The 11,189-nt window shown below is 70.0% G+C and overlaps 2 protein-coding genes across 2 annotated transcripts in view; one reads left to right on the top strand and one right to left on the bottom strand.

Annotated features, from left to right (window-relative positions):
• Positions 1-521: 521 nt before the first annotated feature.
• On the bottom strand, positions 522-8,425 carry MDC1 (mediator of DNA damage checkpoint 1). Its single transcript, XM_067313639.1, has 11 exons — positions 8,376-8,425; positions 8,163-8,261; positions 7,948-8,002; positions 6,651-7,774; positions 6,451-6,513; positions 6,204-6,340; positions 5,448-5,531; positions 4,585-4,770; positions 3,287-3,412; positions 1,894-2,004; positions 522-783 (listed from the first exon to the last, which is right to left on the bottom strand). Exons 1-11 carry the CDS (start codon positions 8,413-8,415, stop codon positions 538-540), a joined length of 2,271 nt encoding a protein of 756 aa, XP_067169740.1. The 5' UTR covers positions 8,416-8,425; the 3' UTR covers positions 522-537.
• Positions 8,426-9,923: 1,498 nt separating this feature from the next.
• Positions 9,924-11,189, top strand: part of TUBB (tubulin beta class I) — a 5,865-nt gene continuing 4,599 nt past the window's right edge. The window contains 1 exon segment of the mRNA XM_067313777.1: positions 9,924-10,073. Coding sequence (XP_067169878.1) covers positions 10,016-10,073 — 58 coding nt within the window. The 5' untranslated portion in view covers positions 9,924-10,015.

The raw sequence follows: 11,189 nt of genomic DNA, 5'->3' as shown, positions 1-11,189 counted from the left end.
CTCAGTGTCCCCCCGAAAGGGGCATCGGGGACCTCCAGCCTCAATGGGGAGATGCCACCACCCCACGTCCCCGGTGTCCCTTCCATGTCCCCTCCAGTGGGGGATTGGGGACCCCCCAAGCCCTGACGGGGAGGTGATGGCACCTGGGTCTCCAATGTCCCCTCCATGTCCCCCATGTCCCTGTGTCCCCCCCAAAAGGGGGATCGGGGACCCCCAAGCTTGACGAGGAGGTGCCAGCACCCCATGTCCCCTCTGTGTCACCTCCGTGTCCCCTCCGTGTCCCCCCAAAAAGGGGATCGGGGGGCTCCAACCCCACCAGGCAGGTGATGGCACCCCGTGTCCCCTCCATGTCCCCTGTGTCCCACCCAAAAGGGGGATTGGGGACCCCCAAACTTGATGGGGAGGTGCCACCACCCCGTGTCCCCTCCAAAAGGACATCAATGACCACCCAACCTTGACGAGGAGGTGACGGCACCCCGTGTCCCCCCCCCGCGTGTCCCCAAGACCAGGACGCCATCGGGTGCAAAGAGCTGTTTATTACCGGGGGGTGGCGCGGCGGGGACCGGGGCGGCGGGGGCGCGACGCGGCCGCGGGGGACGCCGCGGGGGACGTCGGTGACACCGTAGGTGACGTCGGGGACGCGAGGCGGAAGGGCTCGAGGTCGAGGCGCTGGCGCAGCAGCCCCGTGAGCAGCAGCTCGGCGGAGGCCAGGGGCAGGCGGGCGCCCAGCGCCGGTCCCCAGCGCCCCGCGTCCGCCGCGCACGAGATCACCAGGCGCCGCGGCTGCGGGGGACACCGGGGGGGGGGTGGTCAGCGGCGAGGGGACACCGAGACCCCCCTCAAAATCCACCTGGGACCCCCCGGAACCCACCCGAAATCCTTGGGAACCTCCCCAGATCCCTGGAACCCCACTGAGATGCCTGGGAACCCACCTGAGATCCCGGGAACCCCCCTGAGATGCCCAAGACCCCATGGGACGTCCAAGATGCCTCCACCCAGGTCCCTCAAGACCCCCCTGGGACCCCCCCATGTCCCCTGAGACCCCCCTGGGACCCTTGAGACCCCCCCAAGACCCCTCAGACCCCCAGGACCCCCCCTTAGGTCTCCTAAGACCCCCAAGACCCCTCCAGGACCCGCCTGGGACCCCTGGGACCCCCCCAGATACCCCCAAGACCCCATGGGACGTCCAAGATCCCTCCACCCAGGTCCCTCAAGACTCCTCTGGGACCCCCCCATGTCCACTGAGACCCCCCTGGGACCCTTGAGACCCCCCCAAGACCCCTCAGACCCCCAGGACCCCCCCTTATGTCTCCTAAGACTTCCAAGACCCCTCCAGGACCCACCTGGGACCCCTGGGAACCCCCTGAGATGCCCAAGACCCCATGGGACGTCCAAGATCCCTCCACCCAGGTCCCTCAAGACCCCTCTGGGACCCCCCTGGGACCCCTCAGATCCCCAGGACCCCATGGGACACCTGGGACCCCCATGGGACATCCGAGACCCCCCCCAGGTCCTCCAAGACCCCCCCGAGACCCTTCCTGAGACCCCTCAGACCCCTGGGACCCCCCCAGATACCCCCGGACCCTCCAACCCATCTGGGACCCCCCTCGGGACCCCCCCCAGATACCTTGGACCCCCCTGGGACACCCATCCATGTTCCTGTGTCCCCCCGTGTCCCCCCATGTCCCCGTGACTCCCTCCATGTCCCCCCCGTGTCCCCACGCTCACCCCATAGGCAGGAGACATGGTAGGCAGGAAGATGCCACCACTGCAGGTGGTGGTGCCCCATGTCCTACGTTCCCCTGTGTCCCCCCTATATCCCCCCTGGTGTCCCGATGTCCCCATGTCCCCGCCGGTGTCCCCGTGTCCCCCCCCCGGTGTCCCCACGCTCACCCTGTAGGCGCAGGGCATGGCGGGCAGGAAGGTGCCACCGCTGCAGGCGATGATGTCGCGCATGAGCTCGGGCTCGGGGCGGACGTTGGGGGTGACGTGCACCTCGTAGCCCTGGGGACACGGCGGGGACGCGGTGGGGACGCGGCGGGGACGGTCCCCAGCGGCCCAGCACAAGCCGAGGCTGCGCGGGGGACGGGGACGCCTCGGGGACACCACGGGGAGGCCTTGGGGACACCTCGGAGATGGGGAGCGCCTTGGGGACACCATGGCCAAGCCTTGGGGACACCACGGGGACACCTCGGAGATGGGGAGCACCTTGGGGACGCCATGGCCAAGCCTTGGGGACGCTATGGGGACACCTCGGAGATGGGGAGCACCTTGGGGATGCCATGGCCAAGCCTTGGGGACACCACGGGGACACCTCGGAGATGGGGAGCACCTTGGGGACGCCATGGCCAGGTCTTGGGGACACTGCGGGGACACCTCGGAGATGGGGAGCACCTTGGGGACGCCCTGGCCAAGCCTTGGGGACGCCGTGGGGACACCTCGGAGATGGGGAGCACCTTGGTGATGCCATGGCCAAGCCTTGGGGATGCTATGGGGACACCTCGGAGATGGGGAGCACCTTGGGGACGCCATGGCCAAGCCTTGGGGACACCTCGGAGATGGGGAGCACCTTGGGGACACCATGGCCAAGCCTTGGGGACACCATGGGGACACCTCAGGAACGGGTAATGCCTTAAAGACTCCTTATAGACACCTCAGGGATGGAGAATGCTTGGGGACACCGTGGGGACGCCGTGGGGACACCATGAAAATGCGATGGAGATACTTTAGGGACACATCGGTGATGAGTGATGCCTTGGTGACGCCTCAGGGATGAGGGACAGTTTGGGGACACCACTGGGACACCTTGGGGCCACCTCAGGGACGGAGAACACTTGGGGACGCCTTGGGGACACCCTGGAGATGCCGTGGAAACGCTTTGGGGACACATCGGCGATGGCCGATGCCTCAGAGCCACCACGGGGACACCGTAGGGACGGGGAACGCCTTGGGGCCACCACGGGGACACCTTGGGGACGTCTCAGAGATGGGAAACACCTCGGGGACACCACGGAGACGCTCTGGGGCGACAGCCAACGCCTCAGGGCCACCACGGGGACAACGTAGGGACAGGGGAACGCCTTGGGGACACCACAAGGACACCTCAAGGACAAGGGCCACCTCGGGGGCCACCACGGGGACGCGTTGGAGACGAGCGACGCCTCGACGACGCCACGGGGACGTGGCTGGAGGCCACATAGAAGGTCGCAGATGGTTGTGGATGGTCAGGGAGAGTCGGGGATGGTTGGGGACGCTTGGGGACATTTGGGGACAGTTGGGGACGTACCTCGAGGAGGCCGCGGCGGCGGGCGCGCCGCAGGGCGGTGGCGAGGTTGAAGCCCAGGCCGCGCTCCTGCTCCGCGTCCCGCACCAGGAAGGCGCCCGGAGCCAGCGCGCAGCCGCTCTGGGCGCTCTGCGGGGACGCCGGTGTCACCGCCGCGGGGACGCCGGCGTCACCTCCCTCCCCGCCGCACCCCGGGGACACCCCTGTCCCCAACGACCACCCCCCATTTAGCAATTGTCCCCAATTGCCCCCAAGAACCGCTCTGTCCCCCAGGAGACCCCCCCTAATGTCCCCAAGCTCCTCTGATGCCTTCAAGGACCCTGATGTCCCCAAGGATTCCTGAAGTCCCCAAGGAACCCCAATGTCCCCAAAGACCCTCAGGTGTCCCCGAAGACCCCCAGATCCCCCAGTCCCCTTGGTTCCCTCATCCCCAAGGGTCCTGTCCCTGTCCCCAAGGTCCCCTGATGTCCCCAAGGACCTCGCCCCTTGTCCCCAAGGTCCACCCAGGAGACCCCCAATGTCCCCAAGGACCCCTGACGTCCCCAAGGACCTCGCCCCTTGTCCCCAAGGTCCACCCAGGAGACCCCCAATGTCCCCAAGGACCCCTGATGGCCCCAAAGACCTCACCCCTTGTCCCCAAGGTCCACCTAGGAGACCCCCAATGTCCCCAAGGACCCCTGACATCCCCAAGGACCTCACCCCTTGTCCCCAAGGTCCACCTAGGAGACCCCCAATGTCCCCAAGGACCCCTGACATCCCCAAGGACCTCGCCCCTTGTCCCCAAGGTCCACCCAGGAGACCCCCAATGTTCCCAAGGACCCCTGACGTCCCCAAGGACCTCGCCCCTTGTCCCCAAGGTCCACCCAGGAGACCCCCAATGTTCCCAAGGACCCCTGATGGCCCCAAAGATCTTCAGATGTCACCAAGGATCCTCAGATCCCCCAGTCCCCTTGGTCCTCTCATCCCCAAGCGTCCTGTCCCTGTCCCCAAGGGCCACCCCAATGTCCCCAAGAACCCCAGATGTCCCCAAGGACCTCATCCCTTGTTCTCAAGGTCCACCCTGGTCCCCAGGAAGCCCCAAATGTCCCCAAAGACCCCAGATGGCCCCAAGGTTCCCCCCAGCTTCCCCAATGTCCCCAAAATCCCTCAGCCGTCTCCAAGAATCCCTGATGTCCCCAAGCTCCCACGTCCCCAAGGACCCCATCCCTTGTCCCCAAGCTCTTCCTGTCCTCGAGGTCCACCCTGACCACCAGGGGACCCGCGACGTCCCCAAGATCCCCGACGTCCCCGCGCGGGGTCACCTTGAGCAGCCACTCGGGGGTGACGATGGGGACGCCACGGGCCAGGGCGCAGAGGAACTTGACGGTGCGCCGGACCCGGTCGGTCACCAGGTGGGTGCAGTCGAAGACGGAGGCGGCCACCGAGCCGCCGAGGAGGCCCAGGGCGGCCACCGTCCCCGCGGCGGCCACCACCCCCGTGAACAGCACCTGCACACGCCAAAACACGTCAAGGACACGCCAAGGACATGCCATGATGCATCAAGGACATGCCAAGACATGTCAAGGACACGCCAACGACGTGCCACCAAGCCCCAAGGAGCCCCAGGGTGGCCACCGTCCCCGTGGCGGCCACCACCCCCGCGAACAGCACCTGCACACGCCAAAACACGTCAAAGACACGTCAAGATGTGCCAAAGACACACCATGACGCGTCAAGGACGTGCCAACGACGTGCCACCAAGCCCTGAGGAGCCTCGGGGCAGCCACTGTCCCCGCGGCGGCCACCACCCCCGTGAACAGCACCTCCACACGCCAAAACACGTCAAGGGCACGCCAAAACACGCCAAGGACATGTCAACGACGTGCCACCAAGCCCCGAAGAGCCCCAGGGCAGCCACTGTCCCCGCGGTGGTCACCAACCCGTGAACAGCACCTCCACACGCCAAAACACGTCAAGGGCACGCCAAGATGTGACAAGAACATGCCAAGACATGTCAAGGACACGCCAACGACGTGCCACCAAGCCCCGAGGAGCCCCAGGGCGGCCACCGTCCCCGTGAACAGGGCCTGCACACGCCAAAACACGCTAAGAACACGCCAAGGACACGCCAAGGACCCTCAGGGGGAGAGGCCGCCCCCGTCCCATGATGCCGCGGGGGTCCTACCTTGGGGGGGGCGGAGCCGGGGGGCCCCCGGGGGCAGCGCTGGGGGCGGGGCCTCGACGCCGCGTCCTCGGGCTCCGCCGGCTCCTGGGCAAAGGAGGGGGTGGGTGGGGTCACCCACAAGCCCCGCCCACCCCACACAAAGCCACGCCCACCCCACACAAAGCCACGCCCACCAAACCTCTCTCCCTGGTAGGCCCCGCCCCACAAACTGCCCCCACCCACCCAGCCCAGGCTCCACCCACCAGGCTCCAGGCCCCGCTCACCCCCCATGTCTGGCCCCGCCCCAACTCCACCCCCACCCCGCGCAAGCCCCACCCACTCTGCACCTGGCCACGCCCACCCAGCCCTAGACCCCGCCCCCTGACGATGCCCCGCCCACCTGCCGGCTCCGTCTGTTGCTCCCCGAGCTGGAGGAGGCGGCGGCCTTGCGGGGGCGGGGCTGGGGGCGGGCCCTGGCAGGGCGTGGCTCCGAGGGGCGTGGCTCCGAGGGGCGTGGCTCAGCCCGGCCCCGCCCCCGCTTGGCGGGAGGCTCCTGGGGCTCGGGGTGGCGGCCAGCACGGCGGCGTGGGGGGGTGGGGCTGGGTGGAGGCCCCGCCCCCGCCGTGGCCCCACCCCCCGAGGCCCCGCCCTCCCGGCTCCGGGCCAGGCGCTGGCTGCGGCGGAGCCCCGCCCCCACCTGCGGGATGAGGGAGGGGGAGGAGTCAGCGCCCGGACGCCTGGGCCCCCTGGCGGGGCGGGAGGGGGGAGGGGACTGACCTCAGGCGGGGTCACGGCGGGAGGGACCCAGGCGTCCGGGCGGGGCGGGGGCGGGGCCGGCTGCCGTGGCTCCGCCTCCTCCTCCTCCTCAGCGAGGCCGAAGGCACCGACGGACAATGGTGGCTCCTCGGCGCCTCCTGCGGGGGGGGGGGGGGTCACGGGCAGGGCCCAGGCGTCCGGGATCCCCCTGCCGGACCCGGAGAAGGGGCCCAGGCGTCCGAGGGGCCCAGGCGTCCGGGCGTCCTACCCTCGAGGCCGGGCGCCGGCGGCAGGAAGTTCTGCGTCGCCTCCAGGAAGAGCTCGGGGTCGTCTGCGGGGGGGAGGGAGAGACCTGAGAGGGGCCCAGGCGTCCGGGAGGGGCCCAGGCGTCCGGGGGGGGGGGGGGAAAAGAGGGGCCCAGGCGTCCGGGAGGGGCCCAGGCGTCCGGGCGGGAAGGTCCCCGCTTACCCTCGGCATCGCCGGCGTTCTCCTCCCCCGCTCCCGGACTCCGGGGCCCCACGGGGGGCGGGGCCTCCGCGGGGGGCGGGGCCTCCGCAGGGCCGGCCCCCGGCCCCGCCCCGGGGGCGAAGAGCTGCGTCTGGGGCAGAACATCTGGATCGTCGCCGCCGGCGCCCCCGGCCGCAGCTGGAGGGGGGCGGGGCCGGGTGGGCGGGGCCACGGCCGGGGCGGGGGCAAACAGCTGCGTTTCGAGCGTCACATCTGGATCGGCGCCGCCCTCCTCCACAGCTGGATTGGGGGCAGCAGCAACATCTGGAGGGGCGTCCTGGCCGCCCACATCTGGCTCAGGGACGAAGAGCTGCGTCTCGGGCAGCTCCTCCTCCTCCACATCTGGAGCCCCCTGCGGCGGCCATCTTGGGGGCGCAACATCTGGAGCCCGTTCCAGCTGTTGGCCCCGGGGGCGGCGGAGGTCGGGGGTGGGGGCCACCAGCTCCACATCTGTATCGCTGTCCGACGGGCTCTGGGCAACATCTGGGCGGGCCGGGGCGGCCTCCACATCTGTGTCGCTGCCCGAATCCGGGGCGGGCGGGCGCCGCACATCCGGAGCGGCCCGGGAAACAGCTGGATTGGCGCTGCACAGCTGGGGCGGGAGGGGGCGGCGCACATCTGGAGCGGCCCCCGGCTCCTCCGCGTCCGTGTCGCTGTCCACGGTGAGGCCCGGCGCCGCAACATCTGGACCCGCCGCCCCGCCCTCCACATCTGTATCGCTGCCGGGCGTGCGGCGGCCGTTTTGGGCGGCGGAAACATCTGGATGATGAGCTGCACGGGGGGCGGGGCCCTCCACATCTGTCTCGCTGTCGCTCGAGGCGGGCGGGGCCGGGCGGGGCCGCACATCTGGATGGGGCGGCGCCTCCTCCACATCTGTATCGCTGTCGAGGCGCAGGGCCGGGAGCGGCGCCGCCGCTGCCTTCACCCCCCAGCGCACATCTGGGGCCACATCTGGCGCCTCTGCGTCGCAGCCGGCCCCCGGACGCCCCCCCGCCTCCGGCCGGCGCACATCTGGCTGGGGGCGGGGCTTGCGGCGTCCGCTCCCCCCGCCGGCGTCCGCATCTGGATCGGGCACATCTGGATCGCTGCGGGGGGTGGGGGGGCGTCGGTGGGCGGGGTCCGCAGCTGGATCCGCCCCTCGCCCCCCCTCCTGGCCACACCCCCGGAGCCACATCTGGCCCCTCCCCCCGCACATCTGGCACCCCCCCCCCCCCCCGTCCCGGCAGCGGGGCCCAGGCGTCCGGACAGCAGCTCCTACCTGTCGGGGACGGCGGCGGGTGACGTTTCCGCCCCGCCGGGGGGTCGGGAGGCTCCTGGGGGGGGGGAGATTTTGGGGGGGGGGGGGTCGTTAAGGTAGGACCTATGGAAAACCCCCCCCTTTTCCGCCATCTTGTTGGGTTATCGTGTCCCCCGTCCCCCCGTGTCACCCCCCCACCCGTGTCCCCCCCCCCCCCGCGGTCGCGGCCCACTCACGGCGGGGGGGGCGGCGCCGGGGGGGCCCCTCGTCGCTCTCCGAGTCGCTGGCCAGGGCCGGGGGGGGCGGCGGCCCCCGGCGGCGTTTCGGGGTGGCTCCTGCGGGGGGGGGGGGGGGGCCCAGGCGTCCGGGTGAGGGGGGGGAGGGAGGGAGGGCAGCTCCCTTCCCCCCCCCCCCCCAAAAAAATAAGGGGCCCAGGTGTCCGGACGTACCTGGGCGGGGGCAGCTGAGGCCCCGCAGGCGCCGCTCCATGGCCCTGGGGGGGGGGGGGGAAAAGACGGGGGGGGGCTGAGAGCGGGACTGGCCCCCCCCCAAATCTGCCCCCCCCTCAAACTGCCCCCCCCAAACCGCCCCTCTTCAAATCTGCCCCCTCAAATGTCCCCCCCCAAAACTGCCCCCCACCTGCCCCCCTCAAAGCTGCCCCCCTGCCCCCCCCCAGCCTCCAAATTGCCCCCCCCAACCTGCCCCAGGCCCCTTCAACTGCCCCCCCGGGCCCCCCCCCAAACTGCCCCCCCATCCCCCAATCTGCCCCCTCCCCCAGACCCTCACCTTCCCCCCCCCCCGGCCTCCCCCCCAAATTGCCCCGGGTCCCTTAAACTGCCCCCCCGGCCCCCCCAACCTGCCCCGATCTCCCCCGCCCCCCCCCCCGACCCGGCCCCGGGGCCCCTTTAAGCGCCCCCCGCCCCGCGCAGCCCCGCGCTCACACCCTCCCGCGCCGCGCGCGCCGCCGCCACCTCCTCGCCCCGCCCCGCCCGGCGCCCATTGGCCCGCGCCCGCCGCCCGCCGCGCCCAGCGCCCGCTCTGAGTGGCCGCCGGGCACGTTCGTCACGCGCGCCTTGAGGTGAGGGGGCGGGGCCAGAGCGGGTGGGGTCTTCCGGGATATGGCGGAGCGGCCGTTGCCCGGCGGCACCATAGAGCTTGGCGGGCAGAGCGGCCGGCGGAGGGCCTCCCGCCCGGATGTGCAATAGAGAGCAGCCACCTTCTTCCTAGAGCGTCAGCCCGCTTTGGAGATACGCCTCCCGCGCGGCAGTGCACCATGGAGAGGAGCCTAGAGCGTCCCCTCCGCACCGCAGAGCGGCCACGCGGCGCGGGGCAGAGCGGCGCGCCCCTGCGGTCCTCCAAAGCATGGCGCCGGGCCCTAATTAGAGTTGTTAATCAATTAGGATGTATGCTAATGAGTCGCGGTGGGGCGGAAACGAGGAGGAGGGGGCTCAGGTGAGCACACACACGCCGTGGACACGCGTGGGGCCTGCACACACCAAGAACATGCCAAGCACACGCCATGGACACGCAGGGGCCCCTGGGACACGCCCCCCGCCCCGCACACGCGTGTCTGCGCCCTCGCCCCGGACGCCTGGGCCCCTCCCGGACGCCTGGGTCCCTCCTGGGGGGGGGAGGGGCCCGAGGGGCCCAGGCGTCCGGGGCCGCCTTTGTTCGGCCCTCGCCCCCCCTCGGAACTACATCTCCCAGCAGCCCCCGCGCGGCCGCGCCCTTCCCGCCCGCAGCGCCCCCCCGCCCCCCGCCCCCACGTGACCACGCGGCGGCCCAATGAGGGGCGGTGCCGCCGGCCCACGCGGCGTGGGGAGGAGCGGCCCTCCGCCGCCGGCCAATGGGAGCGGCGGCCGCCCGGCGGCGCCGGCCAATGGGCGCGCGGGGCCGCCCGCCGGGGCTTTGTCTATATGAGGCGCGGCGGGGCCGCGGGTGCCGCACTGCCGCCGCCGCCGCGCTCGCGCCAGCGCTCCCGCCTTAAAGGGGCCGCGCCGCCGCCACCACCCGCCTTTAAAACCGCACCCGGGGGTGGGAGGGCAGAGAGACACCGGCACAACCGCGCCGAGCCCGACCCGCCGCCACCATGAGGGAGATCGTCCACATCCAGGCCGGCCAATGCGGCAACCAGATCGGGGCCAAGTGAGGGCGGGGAAAGGAGCGGGGGGGGGGGCCCACCGTGGTCGCCCCCCTCCCCCGTGCGGCCCCCTTTTAAGCGGCCCCTCCCCCGCGCGGGGCTCCTCAGCGGCGCGAGGGGCCCCGCCCGCGCGCGCCCTCCCCCACCGGCGGCAGACAAAGGCGGGGGGAGGGGCGAGGTGGGGGAGGGGCGGCGAGGCCCCGGATTGGGGGGGTTTCGGCCCAAAACCGCGCCTTTCCCGCCCGCCAGGGAGGGGGTGGGGTCGGCCCTGAGAGGATGGGTTTTCCTCCTTAAAACTAAGCTTTTTTTTTTTAAAGTCTCAAAATGGAGTTTTTTCACCCCAAAATGGAGGCTTTCGGCCCCAAAATGGAGGTTTTTTTCGGCACAAAATGGAGGTTCGCGGCCCCCAAGTGGGGGGTTTCAGTCAGGAATTGGGTTTTCACGCCCCTAAATAGCGTTTTCCCGCCCTCCCCCTCCCCAAAGGGGATTTTCGGCCCCGAAATGGTGGGTTTTCGCCCAGAATGAGCAGCTTTGTGCGACCCCTCCCCAAAATGGAGGGTTTCGGCCCCAAAATGGGGGCTTTGCGGCTCCTCAAATGGGAGTTTTCAGCCTCAAAACAGGCGCCGCCCGCCCCCAGCACGGGGTTTCCAGCCCCAAAATGGAGGTTTTTCAGCCCCAGAATGGGAGCTTTGTCCCCGCAGGGTGCCCTTAATCCCTTAAAAAGGAGCTTTTTTGCCCCAAAATGTGCTCTGCGGCCTCGAAATGGAGGTTTTTCGCCCGAAAAGCGCCTTTTTCGCCCCGAAATGGCCTTTTTTCGGCGCTAAAAGAGGGGTTTTCAGCCCCCAAAATGGAGGCGTTTCCGCCCAAAATGGAGGCTCCCCGGCCCGAGAATGGGACCTTTGTGCTCCCAAAGGGCGGTTTTTTCGCCCCGAATCGGGGCTTTTCAGCCCTAAAATGAGGCTTTTTTTCACCCTCAAATACCGTCTTTCAGCCCTGAAACGTTTTTGGTTTTTTTCCAGCTCCAAAATGCGGTTTTCTGCTGCCAAATGGGGTTTTCGGACCCAAAACTGAGATTTTTGTTGTTGTTGTTCCCAGAATAGGCTTTTTGCACCCTGAAATGTTA

Source organism: Apteryx mantelli, chromosome 32 (genome assembly GCF_036417845.1).
Source record: "Apteryx mantelli isolate bAptMan1 chromosome 32, bAptMan1.hap1, whole genome shotgun sequence".
In the NCBI taxonomy this organism is placed as follows: Eukaryota; Metazoa; Chordata; class Aves; order Apterygiformes; family Apterygidae; genus Apteryx; species Apteryx mantelli.
The sequence above is the reverse complement of the archived record's forward strand: the minus strand, read 5'-3'. Positions and strand labels throughout refer to the sequence as shown.

Bases quoted from the DNA above. Each gene is read 5' to 3' on its own strand.
- MDC1 (XM_067313639.1), bottom strand. From the start codon at position 8,415: ATGGAGCGGCGCCTGCGGGGCCTCAGCTGCCCCCGCCCAG. The intron at 8,262-8,375 runs GTACGTCCGGAC...CCCCCCCCGCAG, and splicing joins CCTCAGCTGCCCCCGCCCAG to GAGCCACCCCGAAACGCCGC. The intron at 784-1,893 runs GTGAGCGTGGGG...TGTCCCCCGCAG, and splicing joins CCATGCCCTGCGCCTACAGG to CCGCGGCGCCTGGTGATCTC.